The sequence below is a fragment of the Pleurodeles waltl genome, chromosome 2_1, assembly GCF_031143425.1.
Source record: "Pleurodeles waltl isolate 20211129_DDA chromosome 2_1, aPleWal1.hap1.20221129, whole genome shotgun sequence".
Lineage (NCBI taxonomy): Eukaryota > Metazoa > Chordata > Amphibia > Caudata > Salamandridae > Pleurodeles > Pleurodeles waltl.
Genome location: NC_090438.1, coordinates 683942797 through 683966040, shown reverse-complemented (window position 1 = coordinate 683966040; position 23244 = coordinate 683942797). Strand labels below are relative to the sequence as shown.

At 45.0% G+C, this 23244-nt stretch overlaps 1 protein-coding gene across 5 annotated transcripts in view; it reads left to right on the top strand.

Moving 5' to 3' along the window:
- MTCL1 (microtubule crosslinking factor 1) overlaps window positions 1–6915 on the top strand; it is a 459063-nt gene extending 452148 nt beyond the window's left edge. For 2 of the 5 annotated variants that reach the window (XM_069216701.1, XM_069216685.1), the window contains exons 15-16: window positions 1003–1060; window positions 5761–6915. In XM_069216701.1, coding sequence (XP_069072802.1) covers window positions 1003–1041 — 39 coding nt within the window. In that variant the 3' untranslated portion in view covers window positions 1042–1060; window positions 5761–6915. The remainder of the gene's footprint in view (window positions 1–1002; window positions 1061–5760) is intronic. The other 3 variants (XM_069216678.1, XM_069216667.1, XM_069216693.1) reach the window with 2 other exon arrangements.
- Window positions 6916–23244: the final 16329 nt, after the last annotated feature.

Sequence of the window (23244 nt, the reverse complement as noted above, 5' to 3'; positions counted from 1 at the left end):
AAAGGTATGTACATAGCACCACCTCCCCATTTTTAAACAAAGGGGTCTTATTCACTGCAAACTCTATTACAATAAAAAATGTCTATTAAGGAATAATTGATAATGTCACTAAGGGCCTTATTTTGAAAGCCCCTTTTTTGGGAGGTGATAACTCACCCAGTAAATACTGATACCACCCGATTTGTTATTTACTGGATTCATCATTCTGAGTTCCATACCTCCAGTGCTTTAAATGGGCCGGTACTGTCCGGTACTGAGTACCGGCACTTTTTGATTTTGCGATGGAGAGTACCGGCTCTTCTCAAGAAAAATGTAATACTTTTAATTGGGGAGTACCGGAACTTCTCAGAAACAAGCAGGTACTCTGATACAGAGTACCTGCACTTCTATTTTTCCATTTAAAGCACTGCATACCTCAGAATAAGGGAAACCATGCTAATAGTGTATATTTTAAACTACCGAGGTGCAAAACTCGAAATTTGGAATATTTCCCCCACACAATTTCTGCCAGGTTTTACCTGGCAACATTTGTGTGTGGAAAAAAGTGAAGTTTTACCACACACGTTGTTATGCCCATTTTGGTTCAAGATCCCGTTTGCATCTAAATTAAGATTAAAGTGGTTATAAGTATAAGGGCCTTACTCGGCAAGCTCTTTTTAACAAAATAAAAATATATATATATCTTAAGGCAAACACAAATACCCTATCATAGACTCCTAATTCTGTTTCTTCTGTTGTGGGTGTTAAGAAAATCACCTCTTTTTTTAAAAGAGACCCTCCAAACCTCAAAATCATAAATAGTACCAATCCATAATTCAAGATAGTCAGTGTATCATTTGAACTAGTCGATCTGTCGGTGAGTTGTAGAATGCTACCTGTAACTATAACACGATGAGAAGCACGCAAGCCAAACTGCAAAAGCCGCCCTTTATGTCTGACATTATTTGCTATTTCTTTTCTTTCAAACCTTCTTTCTTTCTTTTTTGTGTCTGTCCTGTCCAGAACCAAACTGTCTTACTAACTGCCCCCTGGGGAATCTAACCCTGCCTGCCTCGCTGCTGTAAGTTCTTTCTAAATCTTCCTTTCTAAACTGTATTAACACTTGATGTTTGACAAAGTTCAGTGATATCTGGTGCTCTAGGAACATTACAAGACATTAAAGTGACTTTGGGTAATGTGACGTACCATTGTGAATTAAGACTGTGGTGGGGAGTGTTTTATAGTGAAACACAGTGTGTGTTGATACTTAAAAATAACAAAGAAACTTTACCTAGAAGGGTAAACATTGTATAGGAATTAATTTGTATATGTTGGATGATCCTGTCTAATTAATATTGACTTCCACCAGAACCCTAACATTTTGGATTAGCTCTTAGCACCAATTTGGGCTCCTAATATTTTTTATTCTACAGCAGCATTCCAGCGGAGGGACAACATACTCATTCTCACCCAGCACCGCGGAACAGTTGTATGAGCGTGCTTGAATTTCAACGCTTCCAACTCACTTCCTCTTTTTTTGCTTGACGAGCACCATGGCGCTTCTCAATAAATCCAATACTAGGGGCCTTCAATGACTTCTTTAAAATATTTGTGCATCTGAGTGCTTGCCACTTTTCAATGCTGTTGGACTGTTGCATGAGCGATTCATGCACTGTGCCTATTACATACTGACTGAAATGGAGACCTTGTAATTTGACCACTCTCAAAGAATGAAGAGATGTAGCACTAAGTCAAATTGATCACTTACATCATAAATACTTTTCTACATCATAGCTAAACTCCAAAGCTAGCTGTGGCAATCCAAAAACTAGCCTTCCCCTCTTAGCAGGTTCAGACTGGACTTCCCTCTTCATTTGCTTCCTTCTTATTTGATTACTTGGCTGCTGCTTCTTGTGATTATCCCATCCATGCCACATAGCATATTACCATCCTTTTGATTGGCTGACTTGTGTCCTTCAGTTTCTCAAATATAGGGACTTTTTTTTTTCTTTCAGAACTTCATGAGAGTGCATTTGTTTTGTAGCTCTTTCCCTCGTGATCTAGGTCTCTTCCCCAAACACCCCGTGCTCTGTGTTGCTCTCTTATCCCTCTCCCCATGTTTGTCCTTTGCTTATCCATCCTACCTGTTTTGTAAAATTATTTTTTGGGCCTCTCCTGGCCCAGCCTTTAGCTCCTCCTATCCATCACTTATCCCATAGCACCCACCGAACTGCTAGCAGCCTGTAACAGTTTATATATATATATATTTTTTTTTAATGCCCGGCATCCACCATGTGCTGCTCCGATTACTTAATGATCTAAATCACATTCACCATCTTGCGTTGGTAAATAAATAATGCAAGCAAAAGCAGAATCTTCGCCCAAGATGGCACATCTTTTATGTTTCAGGCAATGAAAACATACCATTTCTTAGCACGACACTCTGTAAAAAGGCAGCACTAAAATTTTACTTGCACTGAAAGTAAGTCAGACCACTAATTTCTGAAACACATACTTGCAATCGATTTTCATTGGACAAACATGAGAAATGCAATTTAATACAATTTATTGTTTCGCACTACGGATAGTCACAGAGGTTTAAGTCATAACTTTGGAAAATTTCATAAGACATCCCTTCAGCTGAGAAGCTAGTGAAAATGTTACTGAACACATACAGAAACAGACCATGGATGCAGCTAAATTTTGATAATTTTCTGAAAAGAAAAAAATAAACAATTTCTAGTACACAACATTTAAACATGCACTTTCAATATTGTGGCCTACTTACGTCAAGTAAACCGTACCTATGTTAAGCAATATTTTTCTAAATATAATCCATTTATACACGTGAGACATAGAAAATGATGCCGCCACCAGCAGCAGCTGTCATTGTACCTGTTTTATTTTTCAACTGTATTTTTAACAGTGCTGTACAGCATCGAAAAAAAATAATTGGTAAAGGCGATAGGTCCCAAAGGAAAGTTGCTTGCTTTTCACTCCTGAACGAGACCATGCATATTGAGAAGGAACAACTCAGCTTGAAACACCAGGCCAGATCTCTTCTGAATGGGAATACAAACAACCCCAGACTGGCGTCGATCTTGGTTTACCACATAAGTGAGGTGCATTTTGACTCCTGTGGATCTGCGGGACCCATGCCTAGACACGGCTTACACAGATAGTGTTTCATTGGAATAAAAGTGTGAGGGGTAAAATGTCAGAATTATTCCCAACCACTGATAATTACTCTGGGATACATTCCAGTCCGCTGGGAGTAACCATATACAAATAAATCTAGGCCTTGCCCTAATAGGAACCATTTAGCCCAAATTTCTATGCTTGGTTCCCTCTGAAAAGGAACACACGCAACACCACACAGCTTTCAGCGTTGGGGCTTACCAGAGTGCCCTCTACTGATATGCACTAAGCTAGAAGTGAGCATTTCTTGCCTGTTAAGCGCATCTTATCAGCTCATGGCTTTGAATCACAGAAGTAGTTTCAGGTGTTGAATGTCCGGAGGCACCAACTTTTAACATTTGAGTATATCTGGGTAAGTGTGAATGCAGCCACTAGTATGGAGTCAAATAAATGTATCTGAGGGACTAGCAAACCAGCCCCAGCATAATCATACCTATCACAAGGGAATAGGCAAAGAAATCATATGCTAGCAGATAACTTGGAAGCACTTTACGCAGCAGAATCCAACACTGGGAGCAAGCATCCCACCTCTGATGAAACAAAGAGAAAACATAGAACCTTAAGCTGGTGGAATACACACACAGGATCCACTTACAAACGACACAATAGAAGAGATGAATTTATACAGGAGAACAAAACACACACACACACACACCCTGACATTCCCAAAGTCAAGGTAGTCCTTGAATACAACAGTACATGTTCTTAAACACAGAACAGTAACATAGGAGAGTAAATGACAACCAGAGTACATCATTCCTTATCTTTGCAAAAGAGGTATGAATATTCCTATCTACAATTTTATGTACTGACTGACCCACATTTCCCTTCCCATTTTATTTAAGGAAAAAACTGTTGTCTTAAAAAATAATGCTTTTAATATTTTGATCTCTCAGAGCCATCTTCTTTAAAGTTCACCCTGGATTTAAACACACAATGATCATATTCAGGCCTGCTTCACAGCCTAATTTGCATATTTCTTCTCTGCCCTCATACTGAGCTGCCATAGATTCCTAAGCTTAACACACTCTCCTGCTTCAGTGCATCTAGCCTTCTCTTCCATCCACTGCACCACTCCATAAATATACCTTGCTTAGTTGAAACACTCTAAAATCTTATGATTCTACAACCTCAGATTCATCAAAGTATTGCCTGCCTGACTTTTAACATCTCTTGTGGGACGTGACCTGTCACTTAATTCTGGTTGATCTTGCTACAGTGTAGTTGCCAATCAACGCGACATGCACTTTAACTGCCTTGAGCTTAACAGCAAAATCTTTAGCAGTTTCAAAGACTTTCGTTCAGTGATAGATGTTTTTTTTAAATTGCACTGTGCACCTGTATCTAGCTGGATTTTTTTTATGCGCCCAGTCCAGATTTACATTAATTAATATCAATGGATAGCTCTTAACGGGGCGAACTGCTCTTTGCTCTAGATTAGTGGGAAATCAAGTGGGTGTCAACTGTGGAAGTGGGGCTGTGGTTACTCCAGAATTTAGAAGCTTCACTGGACTGTCCAGGGAAAGTACAAGAGAGGGTCTTAAAAGGACAGGTTCCGCAGGAGGGGTGGAGTGCAAGCTGAATAAAATCCTGAAGAACACCTATCTTCTTATGGTTATTGGGGAACAGTCCTACGGCATATGTAAAGAGTAATGGCTAAAATGCTTAGTACACTTGGTAGACTGAACATATAGATACCACGCTGTTAAATATTTTGGTTGCCATAAAAAAATAAGAGGAAAGGGACTGAAACAGATATGAAAGACTATTTTTTCTGACCCCCTTAGGAATCTGTCATCACAGCGGGCTGCATTTATAAAAAAAAAAAAAAAAAAAAGAACTTTGCAGTTTCATTTTTTAGGAGTAGGCAGTGGTCCGTGGGACTACTGCCTGCTCTGAAAAAATATTATTTACCTTCTCAGAGGGGAAGGAGTCCTTTGGGAACCCCATCCCTGTTGCGAATGGGTTACTGCCATTTTTCAACTGGTAGTAAAGTATTACTGTTTTGCCACTGGAATTTCAGTCGCAAAATAGTGATGCATACCATACAAATTTGGTATTTGGAAGGAACACCCTAAACATGCCCCTTCCAAACACCGAATTGCAAATGTGTTTCTGTAACAAGTTACCAAATCACGTTTTGCATCTTGTACATTAGAAAAAGCATTTTTACGGTCACAGACAACCCAATTCTCAAACTGCGCAATTCTGCAAATCGGATCAATTGCGACCGGAAAATGCTTTGTACAGCTGACCCTTAACTTTTTACTCCTGGGGAAGATAGCACCTCACTGAATGATTCAGTTCTGTCTGTTTACAGAATACATAAAAAACGAAATACAGACAACCAAAATTGCTTTCAATTTCTACCCATTCTGCTAAAATATTTCACTTATTTCTTCCGTTGTCTTCTTTTCTGCCTTGCATGCATGACTGCCTACGCTGGGCTGTGTATTCACTGAAAGTTTGCTTGTTGCTTATGGCCTATTTTACTTACGTTTTTTTCTTATATATTTAAATGTTACCTATTTAATATTTTTCTTACAATTTTTCTAATTCTGTTTTCATTTCTTTCATACCAAGGAACTACATTGTCCTGAATTAGCTCCTCCTCTTGAATGTTGCTTCTCCCGCCCCGAGAGACCAGCAAATCGGCGCCCGCCCTCCAGATGGGCCTCCCATTCCCCTACTGCCTCATGTTCTCAGTCAGCCTCCGATTTATCCGATGCTTCAGGATGTCCAGAAGCAATGATCGAGAACCCTAACCAGGAAGACCAGCCTGCATGAATTATCACTGTATAATTCACTGTCACATGCGCACTGCCACCATGCATCACCACCTGTCTCTGCTGACGAACAGAGAGGTCTCGTAGTTTCCCAAGGCCACGAATATTTCAGCTGCACCCGCCCAGCGTTCAACCTGTGGAGCCGAAATGTTTCTAGAATGAAACAGTTTATGTGCCTGTAACAACTTAGTTTTTCATAGCTCAGAAAACTATTTTTGTCTCCATCTTTTCTACATATAGTAACAGAAAACAAGTAACTAATAGCAAAAAAGAATAAACTAAAATGTTAAGGGAAACAGATTGCTATATCTCTCTCTGTAACAACTGCCTTTTTGTTACATTTGCACTGTTAAGTTATCATTTAAAACAATAGTTATTTTATTCTATTTTAACATCAATGTTAAGCTTATGAAAAAAAATACTAAAAGTGGCTTCAGAAGATCTGAAGCAGTAGAGAAGAAAGCCATTTGACTAGTCGACTAGAAGTATATGTTAGTTACCTGTAATCTGTCGGAATACAGGAAGAGAATGCAATGAAAGTGAATGAAAGTCTTGCCAGGTGTACAGTATGCACACAAAAGACCTGGTTCAAGTATGCATGCCTCTTGGTTTCTAGCACTCCAGTGCATGTACATAATACTGTATTCTACAGTCGCCCGTAATTGTAAGTCAAAAAGTCCCACTGTAATAATGTTGTGACTTTATCCGTACTGTACTTTTATTGTTGTTATACCTGCATTGACTATACAGGAAATTGATTTTTAAATTATTGTTAATAGTTCAACTTGCTATGTATGTACAGTGTTGACTCTAAAAAAAATAAAAAAAACTCTTCTTGATTTTTGAGAAAATATTGAATTACAATTTTAGGTCTGTGCATACTAAAGCATAAAAAATCTTAATAGATCTGTATGAGGCCATGAAAGTGGAAATAAAACCCTCACTATTTACATATCGGTAGATTCCTGTTTTCTTACTTAAACTTGGCACATCACTGTATCTTACATTAGGACCGCCTGTCACCAGTGACTTGCTGCTCTCACATTACCAACCATACTGGTCAGATGGCCTCTGGCCATGAGGATGACTTCGATTCAGGCCTTGTTTTCAAATCAGCAGCTAAAAGCATGCAATTGACCATATCAGCTCTAGGCAGATGACACTCCACTTTACATGTTTCTAGATATGGAAGAAGGAGGCCCCCATTACATCAGAGCAATAATAGAGAGGCCATATCTGTGAATGAATGCAGATGCATTATTTGGCCCGAAACAGATTCATTACACTGAATCAGCTGAACCTTAATGCTTCCCTGTCGCTGGTCTACGGTCATCTGCCAACACTGACTCTAGCTAAGACATGAGGATTTTTTTGGGGGAAAGGGAGGCATCCTTCACTGTTAGGTATACTACAATAACCAACTAAATTCAGTGGTGATACAAGCAAATTCCACACAATGACTAGTGAAAAGGCTCGTTTTACTCCCCCCCCCCCCCCACACACAAAAAAAAAAAATTCAAGCAACTTCTTAATATATCAGAATGCTAAAGAAAGCCATAGACCGATTGCCACTGCCTGCTGCAGAACAATGCAGCATGTATCACTTCGTCAACTAAAACTAAATTACACATCTTTATGAACATCGCAATTGTTGCCAGTTTAGAAGAGGTTTGAATTTTAAATAGTAACCATTGCCCATACTGCCCACATGTGAAGTGCACCACTGTTTATGCAGTTCACGGCACAACGCATTAAATCGTAAATATATAGAGACCAAAACGTGTTAATTCAGTGTTTTAATTGTGCAGTGATCTATTCCTTGCGTATTATAACTGAAGACCTAAAGGGCAGCAGAGGTGAGGACTTGGCGTGATATGCAAGCACACTGCTCAGGAGGTTGAGTTATGCTCAGCAATTGGCAATGGTCATACATTCCTCCTAGTGCTGCTGGCCACATCAGCAGTGTAGTATGCTGGCCACATCAGCAGTGTAGTATGCCGGCCATATCAGCAGTGTGGTATGCAGGCCATATCAGCAGTGTGGTATGCCGGCCACATCAGCAGTGTAGTATGCAGGCCATATCAGCAGTGTAGCATGCTGGCCATATCAGCAGTGTAGCATGCTGGCCATATCAGCAGTGTAGCATGCAGGCCATATCAGCAGTGTAGCATGCTGGCCATATCAGCAGTGCAGCATGCTGGCCATATCAGCAGTGTAGCATGCTGGCCATATCAGCAGTGTAGCATGCTGGCCATATCAGCAGTGCAGCATGCTGGCCATAGCAGCAGTGTAGCATGCTGGCCATATCAGCAGTGTAGCATGCAGGCCATATCAGCAGTGCAGCATGCTGGCCATATCAGCAGTGTAGCATGCTGGCCATATCAGCAGTGCAGCATGCTGGCCATATCAGCAGTGTAGCATGCTGGCCATATCAGCAGTGTAGCATGCAGGCCATATCAGCAGTGTAGCATGCTGGCCATATCAGCAGTGTAGCATGCTGGCCATATCAGCAGTGTAGCATGCAGGCCATATCAGCAGTGTAGTATGCAGGCCATATCAGCAGTGTAGCATGCAGGCCATATCAGCAGTGTAGTATGCAGGCCATATCAGCAATGTGGTATGCTGGCCACATCAGCAGTGTGGTATGCTGGCCACATCAGCAGTGTGGTATGCAGGCCATATCAGCAGTGTGGTATGCAGGCCATATCAGCAGTGTAGTATGCAGGCCATATCAGCAGTGTAGTATGCAATCCTTAACAGAATGGTCAACAACTTTCTGAAAATCTACAAGGTTGTCGGTAGTAGAACCCTCAAGTGATACTCCTCCTTAAAAGAATTAACAAAAAATGAGGACTGCAAATCCACCTTTTCCAATGCCGTATACAGTGTGCCAAAGCTCATTCACCTCACCCAGGATCTTTAACTTTGACATGGAGCCCACACCATCCTGAATGGCAGCCTAGGAATCACAGTAAACCCATATACTGATGACACTTTAAGACTGAGTAGCACAGTGCTTCATTTAACTTTAGCCAGGAGTTGCTAGGCTCATATTGTAACAGGGGGCGCCTATTCTCTCCTGTCTTGGGTCTTACCCTATTGTTGGTCCCAAAACTGAATTCCAAGTACACCCCTTTAGCACTTGACTCTCAGGGTTTGCAGGAAAGAGGTGCAAAGCCTTACTTGGAGGTAGTGCAGGAGAAGAGACTCGGAACTCCATCAAGACTATAACAACAGTTAATAAACCAGTGTCCAGCCAGTGCGTTTACTTAAAAGAAAAAAGTACGTCATGATACACGGCTAAATACTTACCTTGAAATTCAGAGCACAAAAACACTGCACACAATTATTACTGGCGAATGGTGGAGGAAAGGGAGTCAACCAGTCTTAACTGCAGTCTCCGCCCCATGCTACGAGCAGCATGACAAAGTCACTGTGAAACACATTAAGCAGCCCTACAGTCTTGGAGTGGACACTTCAATCCCTCCTAAGGCTGTGGACACAACCGTGCTAAAACTGGTAAGTACAGCGGCCTCTAAGCGAACAGTGTAGCTGCTCCTTTGTTTTTTAGTTATCGTGGTCCTCAAAACCTCAGTTGCAAACTTCACCTTTGAACTATGGAGCAGGGGCTTCTCCCTCTGCATGCAGCTATTTGAGGTGGGGGGCGCCACTCCCACTGATGTGCATGCTTCCACAGTGCTGTCTGTAAGCATGCACACAGTGCACTCCGGTGCTGTTCTCAGATGGTGCTGCAATGAGCAGGTATGCACCTAGCATGCTGAATGGTTGCATTGGCGCAGCCATGGGTCAACATAGAAAGCACTCTCACACATGTCAGGAGGAGGGAAATCTGTGGTGATTCTTACAAGACTGAATCCCAACACCCAAACGAATGAAGAGCCCACCCCGGGATGCAGCAGTGATCTTTGTCACGGGTCTCGTCTTAACAAGCACTTTTACGGATGAAACCACAGGGCATGGATTTCAGTTTTCATAGCACCAATATATCATGTCATTCCTACTTTAAATTGTTAGCTATGTGGAGATAGAGAAATAAGGTGGAATTAGCTTCCCCTCTTCTTTTTTTGGGGGGGGGGGGGGCGGGGGAAATCTGGTCAAGTTTTCTTCATTTTTTTGCTTAGTGCTAAACTAAATAGTGGCGTAACAATAGACCCTACACCCTTTACCGCGTGGTGTCTGGGCCTAGCCCTAGAGGCCCCCCTCCAGCACTGTACTCGGGTGGTGGGCCCCTGGCACCCGCACAGGTGAGTAGCGCGCTTTATAAATGTTAATGATTTGATTTGATTATGATTTGATTTGATTTGGCATGAGAGCCTCTGACTGGGTCCGAAGTGTGGTGGGGGGGACCCCTCCAGGTGTTTTGCAGCGGCCCCCCTCAAGTTTTGTTACACTACCGGAACTAAAGGAGGCTACAGCTGAGCAGAGGTATCTGCTATTGCCAGTGCTTAACATGAGCTGGTGGTTGCAGGAGGCCCGCCAGCACAATTTTTGGGGACCAGCGCTTTTCTCTCATCAGATTTTAATGCAGAGCAAGAGAGAGAAAATGCAAAAGGGGAAAAGGAGGAAGAGAAATATGGAAAAACAGTGACAATGAAAAAAATCAGGGATGATGAAGAACTTTAATCAGTGAGATAAAGGGGCAGGGATTGGGTGATGGTGGATGAAAGTGGCATGAGGGGGAATCATGACTATTCAGCCCTGGTATTCGGCACCTCTGTTTTTCAATAGCGTGGTCTGCAAGCTTCTGAGCCAAACTTTGGACCCTGGTACTTACTCTCTTAGAAAGTAGGCACTGGCTATGGCATCTGTTATGTATGCAGTTAGTCACCCATTTGGGGTCTTATTGTGGCACAAGAACGTGGTCTTTAGACTGAAAATTCAACCTTACTATCACTGAGATTACACATAAATTGGTCAAATTCTTCAGACCTACCTCACATGCTTCTAAACCCAGAGGAATTCTATAAGAATTTGTTTGTAGATCCCTTAGGAAGGAAGGAATAATGGGAGCATATTCTCTGTTTAGAGGCATTACTTTTACTGCGCATTTAGATCGGGGCGCTACGATGAGCAGGGGGAAAATATAATATCAAAGTGGCAACTGTCAGACTAAACGTAACAAAAGTTTCTAAATCTCGAAAAGCTGCCATTCTGACAGCATATGAAGAGTGTGGAAAGACTGTAAATTAAAGACCAAACACCAAAGGTATTGTGTTGATTAATTCTCCGTCACAGGCAAGGGAGCGCTTCAGGACTCGGCTATCAAAATGGCTTTTTATGAGTTTTTTTAGCATATGTTTATTTTTTTTAAGCTGAGGAGGGATTAACCCGTGCCTGATGGTCCTTAATTTGCTACAGTAGATCCAGGCTCGATGGCAATACTGGAAGAGCCTCCTACAAATCAAGAGAGGGCGCAGGAAGATCACTCTCTATGTAGATAGTATTATTCGGTATACACCTAAATCACTCAATACATATTGTGTGGGATCACAGACAGCTAAACGTGGTGTTTATTTTATTCACTGGACAAGGAGGCTCAACCTGCTGGAGAATAAGCCCCTTGGCTGCAAGTTTATATTACTACAAGATGCCTGTGAGAAAAGGAAATGTCTCTTGCTAATGCAACATCTTTATCCATATCTAGATGTCCAAAATTCCAGCTGTGATTTATTAACATAAAGCGTTTGCTGTTAGGCCAAGCACGTCAAGGAAATAGTGAGCTGTAAGCTCAACTTGCATTAGTGACAGTGGCTCCAATATAAACCATATACATGTTTGCAAAAATTATTAACTTGTGGCTATTAATAATGCTCCCAGCATGCTGCTTTATTTTATGTTCATGCATTCAATGTATGCAAGATTGGTAACAGTTTGCTTTCGAAATACACAGTGCTCTAAACTATTTGCAGTATTAAAAATAGGCAAAGGTAGGAGACGGTTTTGTAAACTCTTATGCAACTTTGAATACTATTTCTCCAAGGCATCATTTAAAAAAATGTGTATGAAGCATCCCAATATTTTCTTGAAAATAACAATTAAGAATATGTGTAAAGAGGAGCAAAGCCATGCTGATGACCAAGATGTCTGCCTAGCTCTAGGATCACACCTGCTGTATTTGCACGGAGTGATCAGGCCACATCCGTGCCCATGATGGTGGGCACCATTCACCAGACGCTTGAGAGAGCTATACTGCCTCACCTGACCATTTGGATGGGACAGGCACTCTTGGATAACGTCTGTACCAGCGGGCCACTAAACGCCTTGAGACCTGGCGGCAACATGGGCTGTTAAAGAGCCTGAGGCTGCTGCGGCTGATCTCCTGTTGTGCCAGGAGGCCGACATCCATATGGGGTGGCTGGTGCCGCTGGGAGACCCGGTTTGGTTTGGCACCTAAGGAAGAGGGATGCGCGTTCATCCTGCCGGGGGACCAGCCAGACAGAAACAATGATCGTATTGTACTTCGGGGCCTCTTGCCTGGACTCGGCCAATGCTGAGCCACCACAGCTGTGCTGGTCTCTACCATGACACAGTGATGGGGGTGGCTCCCCTGATGCCTAAATGGAGCTACGAGGGGCAACTGGCCCTGCTTGGGGACATTCGGCTAGCTGCATGCACACATCCCGCGCCCACCTAGCGGACTGACTCATGGTGGAGATTTGACTCCGTGAACCTGCACATATGACTCTCCACATCTGCTGTTGCGTAGGTTCTCGTTATGCTAATTAGGCTACTGGATTGTGACTATGGAGTAGAATTCCACACCACATGATGCCTGTCGGTCTAATCCGGGTTCTCCGGCTAACTAGCAGCGCCTCCTCTGGCTGAGATGATTGTGGCAACCAAGCGCATGGGAAGAAGACTCCTCAGGGGAATCGGTCGATCATATCCCATCTCTTTCTCTCAGTTTACCAAAAAGTCTAATACAGGCAAAGAAAACATAGGCAGAATATAGTTCAATACAGATTTATTGAAGTAACTGCATCTTGGATACAAAGGCATGTATTGCAATAACTAGGATGATAAAACAAAATAAAAGCAAGCAGGTGACTAACAGAGTAAAACACAAGAATAGTCCTACCATACTGTCACTAAGAATGATATGGATATATATTTCTCCTGCCTACACTATGTCTGAGGTCAGCGTAATAAACCTAATCTGCCCTTTGCGTTTTCCCCCTGGGGGTACACCATCCCTCATACCTGAAGGAAGAAGCCTATAGTCTAGAGAGACACAGTCCCCATGTGGATCAGGGGTCCGGCCATCTGGGCAAGTAGCTGCAACGAAGCAATCAGTATACAGTCGTGGTCATCTGGCTGGAATCTCCCTCTAACATGTCTGGGACAAAGGGGGGTGTTTTTATAATAAAACAGCTAACATTCTAAGAAATGTTCCCCACACATGAGTATGTGTTTTCTGTGAATGTTGGAGACACAGCATACCACGTTTGTCGGCAACCCTATCTGCCTATAGCCTTGGAGAAAGCACAGAGTGAAATAAATGTTCTACGAAGAATGTAATGCTTTCTTAGGTGAAAGTACAATGAGATAAAGAAAATTAAATCACCGCAAATATTGCTATTTCTAATAAAATAAAGCAATGCTGAATAGAATGTAACGGGGTTAAAGTGCACAGCAGCAGGCCTAGTTAGCTTAAAATAACGTGTCTGAAACATAGCTAAAATAGCTATACAGCACTACATGTAGATTGCTTTCCATTGTCTGCCTTGATGCATGGACAGACTGGTGCTGTAGGACCCTGTGCCTGGATATTGCTAACTGCTGTGGGTCCTGAGGATCTATCCCCTTTTTGAAACCCATTAACATGAATCCTGCACTAATCTGTTTAGAGGGAGGCAGCCCTAGCGAATGAGTAGCAACTGTGTGCTCTGCGGGTCCTGCTCCCCCACAACCTCCTCTCCACCTCTAGTGCCACTGCTGGCCCCCACACTGACCCCGCTAGTCATCATAGTGGCACATGAACATGGGAAAGGGAGTCCCCCGGCAGGCCAGCAGAAAGTCTGCTCACAAATGTACATGACTCGGATGCCTAGGAGGAGACCCATGAAACCTTTGCCCGTGGAGCTGAACATAGGCCTCTGTTGGAACTGCACAGTGGCTTTCAATCCATCGGTAGTGAAATAAAACTCCCTGGTTACTCAGATTGACAAACTGGTGGACAGATTGGACAGACAGATGGCACATATCAATGTCGTAGAGCATCAGATCTCAGAACTAGAGGACAGGGGAGGAACACATGCTACCCATTTGAACAAATTAGAAAAGCAGATCTCCCAAGTGGTCGCCAAGAGTGAAGATGTAGAGGCCAGGTCCCGCTGCAGTAATATACACATCAATGGGATGGTGGAGGCCCCTGCCATGAATCGCCCAGACAGGTTTGTGGAGCGGCTGTTGATAGACCTCTTCAGCACCTGAGTTCTCTTCAGCATTTTTGGTTCACCACCCCCATAGATTTATGGGACAGTGACCACCCCGCCCTCTCATAGCCCGACTATTGAACTACTGTGATCAGGATGTCACGCGCCACTTAGTGAGAGAGTAGTCTGCTTCAATACCAAAGAATTGAAATATCTGTTTTGTCAGACTTCACCCAGGCTGTTCAGTATGCCTGAAAGAAGTTCACAGATGTGAAGAAATTGCTGGGAAACCAAAGGATTTGATATGACATGCTGTACCCAGCTGGGCTGCAGATCAGTGCAATTGGCAAAACAGATATCTTCAGTAACCTCGTGGATGTGGGTTCCTTTAGTTAAAAAAAACAAAAAAACATTTTAAACAAAAAAATGAGTGCCCACCAAGAGCCTTCTGCGGGATCTGGTCCAGGGGACGGTAGTGGAGACTGAATGGTCACTGGGCGCTACTGCCTGCTTCCTACTAAGTTGCGTTCTGACCATTTTTGAACTTTTAATGCCAAAATTGTACTTGAAGAACTTTAGTTCTCATGTCATTATTAGCCTTTGTTTGCTTGACATTCTAACGTTCCTTTTATAATGCCTGGTGGGAATGGTATTCCGGACCACTGCCTTCCCCAAGGTGTGTATCACCTATGTCATGTTTGAGAATGTTACACAGGAATCTTCACTGAATATTTGGGATTGCAATGTGGGTTGGAGATTTAGATTGCAACGTTGTGTGGTTTGCTTTATTTGGATCATAGGGTCACACATAACCTACTCCATTCATACAGATTGTGGTTCAGACTAGCTTGACAGCACAACATACTCCCTCATTGGACACGGCTAATGGGGCGAATAAAAAAAAGAAAAATAGTACTGTTATCCTGCAACATCCGCGGTATCAACAACCCACTTAAAGGGAAATTGGTGATTGCTTATCTGGACTGACAAGGCATAGACATTGTATGGAAGGACTCCTACATTTCCGGCCAGATGATGGTCCCGTTGTTACTGCTCATCATACTGCAATTATGCATGCAGTGTCTAGATTCTCATATACAAACGCATCAATTTTGTTAGAAATACAGGACATTTATACCCAGATGTGCGCTACGTGCTGCTCATCGGTGCACCGGAAGGCTACTGGATGGTTCTGCTTAACAGGCAGACCCCAAATACTGATGGACCAGAATATTTTTCCTTCTCTATTGTGGTCCCTGCAGTGTGTCACAGCTACTCCAATACTAAGGGGAGGACATCTCAAATTAGTCCTGGACTCTGACAAAGATAGCACAGGGTCCCAATGCACTGAGAAACCTAGCTCCATTAGATTGTTGTTAGAAACTATAGACCTCCAAGACATGACAGGCCTGAAGAACTGAACATCTCACTAATCGCAAATACACATTCAATTCTTCTCGCCCCTGGACTCAATCTGGGATAGATTATTGCCTAGTCACTCTATCTATTCCAGCATGGATTAAAGGTGTCGCACATCAGCTGCACACATTGTCTGACCATTCTCCTGTGCAGTTGGCTCTCCAGATACCTGGTTGTGGACGTCAACACCCTCCCCCTCAGGAATTCCCGGTTTATGCCCCCTGGACAAGCTCCTCAGAGAGGAGCTTCATGACTCATTAGAACAATATTTCAGGCACAACTAGGGGACTGTGGCCACTCACTCCAAACTCTGGCAGGCTTACAAAATCTATATTAGAGGTGTTGCTATATGTAAACATTCTGGTGACCTGAATTCTATACGTACCCAACTCTCTAAACTTAAACAGGACCTGTCATGGTTGGATGCGAATGCCGCTACCCCCTTTACACAGCACAGAACCCATCTCCGCCCAAAACCTTAGATCGTTGGAGCATGTGCAGTACTCTGCGCAGCTATTGAGCTCAGTGTCCAGTTCTCCCGCTGCCACCTCCTCAATGCTAGGGTACTCAATGCCTCTCAAGAATGCCTGATATCCCTGAGTGCCCTGCATGTCTTCCCTATACACCCCACCTCCAAGTACCCCTTGAATGTGGCTACTATGTCCATGCTGGAAGTCACTGCATCACCACCAGAGGTCACCAGATGTGTGATGGGTCGGGGTGGGTGCAACCTCTGTGCAGGATGCAGGCCAGAAGTCTTCTAGCTTTATCATCTTCTCTATGCAATTGTTGTCTTTAATGCCATATGGTGTACTTATCCAGCCTGTCCCATATGTTAGCTATGTACCAGCGCATGTCTGCCTCTTCCCCGAGCTCCCAGGCCAACCACGTCTCCCACCTGCAGCACTGTCAGATCAGCCTCTGCTGCCAATAGGTCAGCCCGCAAATTTCACCACACCCTACATGTCAGCCCTAGGCACGTCTCATGCAGCACCACCTTCATTGTCTCCCATGCCATGGCTCTGTTTGCCAGGGAGCCCCAGTTGGTCCTTACGTACTCAGTCAGAGACTGTGCCAAGGCTCCCTCCCGAGCCTGTCAGTCAGAACCTTCAACTAAAATCTCCACAGGGCTCTCTGCTCAGCAGGGGCCCCCCTTATCAGAGCGTGCAGGATACCGGGGAGTGATGTGAGAGGAACCGAGCTAGGTGTTACTATGATGCTCTCCGCAACGGGGACCCTCCTCCCCACTAATGTTCTATCCGGCCTGCTTTGGGTGTTCTGTGTCTGGGAGTATTCTCTGCTATTGGTGAATTATCTGCCCCATGTCAGTTAGTCCCAGGTTATCCATCACCTCCCTGAGGGCCCTGGTTATTTGAGGCTTGGTGCCCTCCTTAGACGGCAGTCTCTCAAGGGCCCATCAGTGACACAGTTAAAATCTCCCCACCAGAAAGAGGGGCGTGTCCACCTCCTGTGCCACTAGGTCTTGCATCTCATAGTAGAAGTAGGGGACATCCACGTTTGGGGTGTATGTGTCCAATTTGCCCTGCAGTAAAACATACCTTCCTTCTATGTCTGCCTCTACATATGTGAGGGAAAACAGAGTGCCAGGGGCCACCCAGATCAGTACGCATGAAAGAACTGGCCCCTCCACTTCTGAGCCAGCCACCCAGCCCCAGAATCCTCTGGGTGTGTCTCCTGTAGGCAGGCTATACTGATTTTATGGTTCTTCAGATAGGAGAGCGCTCTATACCTCTTTGTGTAGGTTTCCATCCCACTGACATTCCAGGTCATGACATAATAGCTACCCCACATCAACGTGTTCATTAAGTCCCCTGTCCATCCCCTCTGCATCATGATGACCCCTCCTTGCTGTGTTAACATGTTCAACAACTTGTAATGTGAAACAACAAACAAACCCCCCTTCCACCAACGGACAAACATAGTGTAACATCATGTCTACGAATGCCCACCCTATGCAAGTGCAAAGTCCAGTACTTCATCCCACCCTGACCAACAGGGACAGGTCCCATATATCCCATCTCCAACCTGGTCACTCACTTCTGCCATCTGGTGGCATTGTGGTTTCAACACCCTCCACACATCACAACTATCCAGGGCCTAGCCCCCTCTGTGCTAGGCCCTTGACCATATCCAGCATACACTCCAAAGCATTCATGCTGAGCCCTAATCTGTCTGGCAGGCATCATTACTCGCTACTCTATACCACACAACATACTGCCAGTTCCTCAAATCAAGAGGCGCACCTCAAATATCGGTCAACATAAGCAGCAAGTTCAGGTTAGCCGTGTGTCCATGCCCAGTGTATTTAGTATACAGGCCTCTACAGGGCCCTGTTCAGTAGGCTCTGCACCAGCCCAGAGAGAGGCCGGCAGCCCCTGTCAGGCTCCCCAGAGTCCACGACTTCTTCGATCTGCATAGTGCCATCCTCTTGGATCTTTACTCAATGAGTGTCTGATGAGCCAGCCTTTAAAGGCCCATCTCTGTATCATGCATGCCGGGGACCAGTCCCAAGGCCCCCCAAGGTTCCCCCGGGAAGCGAGGAAGCGTTGTCTTGTCCCGGATCTCTAGCCACTCCAAGACCTCTTCTGGGAGCTCAAAGAAATGTGCTCTCCCCTGTGATATGACCTTTAGTTTCGAAGGATATAGGAGCATGTATTTCAGTTGCATGGCTTTCGATTTCTGCTTGACTGCCAGAAAAGATTTTCGCTGCTCTGCAGTTTCTTGGTGTAGTCCATGTAGATCGCAATTTTGCTGTTTTCAAACATGGGCAAGGACTGTTCCCTAGCCCCTATTAAAATGTAGTCTCTGTCCCGTTAGGTGCAGGATCCTGGTGGTGATGGTCCTCAGTAGGGCACCAGATGGGGCACCAATGACCTGTGTCCCCGCTCAATGATGGAAAGCTCCGACAGGCCCCTCGGGCAGAGACATTGCCTGACCCAGTCCTCCAGGAAAGTCTCCACAGAGGCCCAACCTCCGCTCTCTCAGGGAACCCCAATACTCTGATGTTGCTGCGCCATGTACGACCCTCCTCATCCTCAACTCTATGCTCCAGCCCGAGGTAACCGTGTTCATTTTGGCCATCTGTTGTTTGAATCTGGCAACCTCACCCTGCAGTTCTGCTATGTTGCTCTCAGCTGTAGTTACCTTGTCTGCCAATTTCCTCAGGTCCACCCACAGTAGACTTACATCAATGGAGACAGTCTCTATCTTCTGTTTGAGCACTGTGCGAGATCCCTGGATAACTGCCAACAACACCACACTGGAGTGCTCCAGCTCTCCCTCTGGGGGGGGGGGGGCACTGGCCAAGTCTGCCCATCCTGCCGTGTGATTTAAGAAGGCTGTCACACCATGGCATATTGTACAATAGTATTGGTGGTATGTGTCCTGGCTGCCTTCTCATTCCCCATGGTGCCTCAGAGCCTCTGCTGCGCTGAATGAAGCGGTCCACAACCAGCTCTTTTATGTGGCAAACCCTGCGACTCAGCACTGGGTCTCAAATTCCTGTGGGCAATCTGTGTCCCGCAGTCCTGAGCCAGCGGGTGACTCTCGGCTGATGAGGGAGCCCCTCCCAAACCTGAGTCTTTAGGAGCATCCTCTGTTCACACCTCCACAAGCAGCTGACACCTGGGTGCCCCTGTTCTAAGCACGCCCATCTTGTTCAGGGCCTCTGGAGGGCTTTTACGTGTCCTTCTGAGCCCCTTGCAATAGCTTGCCCCCAGCACTGTTCTACTTCAGTCCCTGGACTCTGCAAATAGTCTTAAGCAGAGCTCAACCCCTGGAGCACAAGTGCATCCTTGGCACCCGCCAGGGGCCCCCCCTTCCCTTTGAGGCCAGAGGTCTGAGCAGCATCCAAAAGGGAGGAGGCATGGGCCTCACGACCTGTCTCTCCTGCCAGGGTCCCCCCGGGACTGCCAGCCAAGCCAATCCAGAAATATCCTGCGGCCCCAGCAGGGCCAAAGTTGGAGGCTGAGGCCCCCTCAGGGACTGCCTCTAGCCGCCATGTGGCCAGGTCTCCACTCTGGTCTCCACTCAGTCTCAGTGCTAGGGCCACAGTCTCTGGCCACCCGCCGGCAATCACAAAGCCGATCCAGTGCCAAGTCTCCCTCCCCTCAGTATCCCTGGGGGATAACTTGCTGTAGGGCAAAGTCCTCACCCCCACTGCAATATGGGCCGCTGTCCAGTCAAGCCCTGCCCAATTGTCTCTAGGAGTCCTGCGCCACTCCATGTTGTGGTGTGGCCGGGTCCATTCAGCCTGTGTGCCAGCTGCCTCCTTGGCTAATGCCAACAGCTGTGCACTCGGTTCTGCTCTGCCTTTCCTGCCCCCAAAGTGTTGCTTGGGGTGAGCAGCAGCACGATTCGCAGTAGGCCCTGCCAGGAGTCAGAGGCCACCCCGTCTCTGAGTGCGGCTGTGCCCAAACAGGCAACGTGCCGGCCTCCTCTCAGCCGGTCACCGTGGGCCGAGCAAGCAGCTCTCTCAGCTTCCACTCCAGTGGGTGCCACAGTCTCCTCCACTACTGTCTCGAGCCCTCTGCCCCCAGGGGGAGTCAGCATTTTTCGTAGGGGGGTAGAATCAGCATGATTCATGTGCTAGGATGCACAGGATGATACAGGATCTTGGTGAATGGGCCGATAGCTCAGGACACTGTCCTGTCCGCCATCTTCCTTCATCTGGTGAGATCTTCAAATGTTAGACCCGACAAACTCCACCTGCAACACCTAGCTGATCACAAATGGAGGTTACTCGCTGAGGTGGCAACTTCAAAGAGGAGTCCTAGGGAGAACCCTGGCTCAATCTCTTTGCTGTCGCTGAGATACTTTTCGTACGCTAGTGTTCCCAAGAACACCTTCTCCACTTCCTCCTAAAGTGGAGCTTCGGACTCCTGTATGCCTTCCTGTCTGTCTCATCTGCTCCGAGTTGTGAAGATAATCACAAATAAGCATGCCCAAGTCATCCTAGTAGCTCCAGACTGGGCCAAGAGTGTGCTACCTGGGACGTCTGGGCATGAACATCTGTCCAATGATTTTCAACAGCACCTCCATGCATGGAGATTGAGTGGCGGCAGTTTACTACATTCGACCTTTATCTTGAAATTGTGGATGTTATTTTGGAGTCCAGGTACCCATCTACAAAATCTGTGTTAAGCCAAGTCCTGAGATAGGTTTGTGGTTTGGTGTGGTTCCCACAATTCCAGACCTATTACATGCATAGCTGGTGGATCTCTTGCTTTTTGTGTTGTATTGAGTCCTACAAAGACTTGTAATGGGCACTATTAGAGGTTATTTGTGAGCTGTGTGCGCTTTTTGTATGTACTGGAACAACCATCCTTGTTTAAGTCACCTGTTTTGGGTTTTTTGAAAAGTTTAGTCCATATGTTTGCACCTAAACACTTTGTGATGCCTTAGTTGGGCCTTAATTTGGTTCTCACATATCCTAGGTGTACCCCATTTGTGCTATGTACAACTGCCTTTTGCATCGCTAGACTTTCAAAACAGTCTTTCTCACTGTGATAACTTCAGCTCTTCACATGAGTGAGCTTCAGGCTGTTTCAGTCCAACCACCCTACACCACCTTTTTTTTTGTGTTGTATTTTTTTTATTAATTTCACCATATTACACAGTTTACAGAAAGTATTCCATACCATTCCTATTTCCAATCATATCTTCTCTTAGCGTGAGCGACAGTTATAAGTATAAATTCTGTGGTTCAGTATTATTATACATGTTCGTTTTTTTTAAAGAGTGCTTGCGGGTGTTTACATTTCTAAATCTCAATTATCTTCATCAGTATTATTTGCCAAAGCAGTGATAATTCTCGTATAACAATACAAATACAAACAGAAACTCGTTTAGCGTTTCATTGTAAAAATCTTGTAGAAGGAAAAAAAAAAACAAGAACCCATTCACTCCATGATGTTCTCGTTATATAGTCCCATTATAGTAGCAGTCGGACTCATTACTAGTCAGATGACCTAATAGTCTTCTCCTCGAGTCTCTCAAAGGTGTACTGCTAGTCGTTGAGGAATAGAAGTCGCAATGTTTCGTAATACAAATGGGAAATGGTCAAGGGTGGGGAGAGGACAGTATGAATTCACTGAGAAATATAGGGAAGGGTCATGGTTAGGATAGGGTATAAGAATAAAAATAGAAAGAGGGGGTGGGGGAAAAAATATAAATCAGGAAGGAGATGGCAGAGGGAGAAAGAAAACAAAACAGAAAAAGTGAAGAAAAAAGAAAAAGAAAAAACATACATATGGGTTATGTTAGTCTCCATGACAGCAGATAAATAAAAGAACAGTAATAGAATAACAACAATAGCAACAATAGTGACCGAGGGGGGGGAATCATATATATTCAAAAAGAAAATTATTGTAGTGACAGTGTCCGCATGGGGAAGCTAGAGCAAAGTTACAGAGCATTGTGGGGCATGGGGACAGGGGCATGGGACAGCGAGATGGGCGGTGGCAATATGTCGCTAAGGATTGGAATGGAGATAGAGATATGAGTTATAGCGAGAGGCCAGAGGATAATGGGTTTACCGTGAGTTATGTGGTAACTTCCCACCGGGGGACTCATCTGAGTTCTGGAAGAAAGGCGTGATAAGTATGGGAGGGGTAGCTGCGTAAGACATGGTATCGGGAATGACACATTCCCGCTGTGTGGTGTGGTGTAGAATTCTTTGAGGGGGGTCTAGTCCTGGGGTCCCGAGAGGAAGGGTGACCAGGTCTGTAGAAACACCTTTGTTCTGTCCTGTAAACTATAAATAAGTCGTACATGTGTGGCTGCTTGGTACATTGCTACCAGCCATTCGTCATGGGAGGGAACGGTCGCTGCATGCCAATGTCTAAGGACGCATAGTTTGGCTGTTGCTAGCGCGGTGTGCAGCAGTCAGCTTTGTGTTAGTGAAACCTTGTAGAGTTCTCCAGTATCGTGTAGCAATAGGAGAGATGGGGTAAAAAGTGGTGGAAGAGGTAGAGCTTCCCGGAGGGTATTTCCCACTGACCGGCAGAAAGGTTTTATGGCCGGGCAATCGTGTAGAATGTGAAGTAAGTTGCAGTGCGAGTGCGGGCATCTCCAGCAGTTTGCATGGGGGAGAAGTCTTCCTGTGTCTAGTTTCTGTGGGGTCCAGTGCCAGTCATGTAGGGTCTTAAAGAGACAGAATTTTAGGCGGGCCTCACGTGTTCCGCGATCTCTGGCTTCAATCAAATCAGCCCAGTCCTCTAGGTCATAGTTGGTCCGTAGGCGCATCTCTGCCATTTATTCTTAAGGGAGGTCAGGAGTGGGAGTGAGAAAAGGTATTGATTCAACAATGCCTGAATTCCTGATACCGCTCCCCTCAGTTGCCCCCAAGTTTCCAGGTAATTTAATACAGGAGAGAGTGGGAGTTGTCGGGGATGGGAACCCTTTTCTTTGTATTAGACAATGTCGGAGATGGAGGTAGCTCCAGG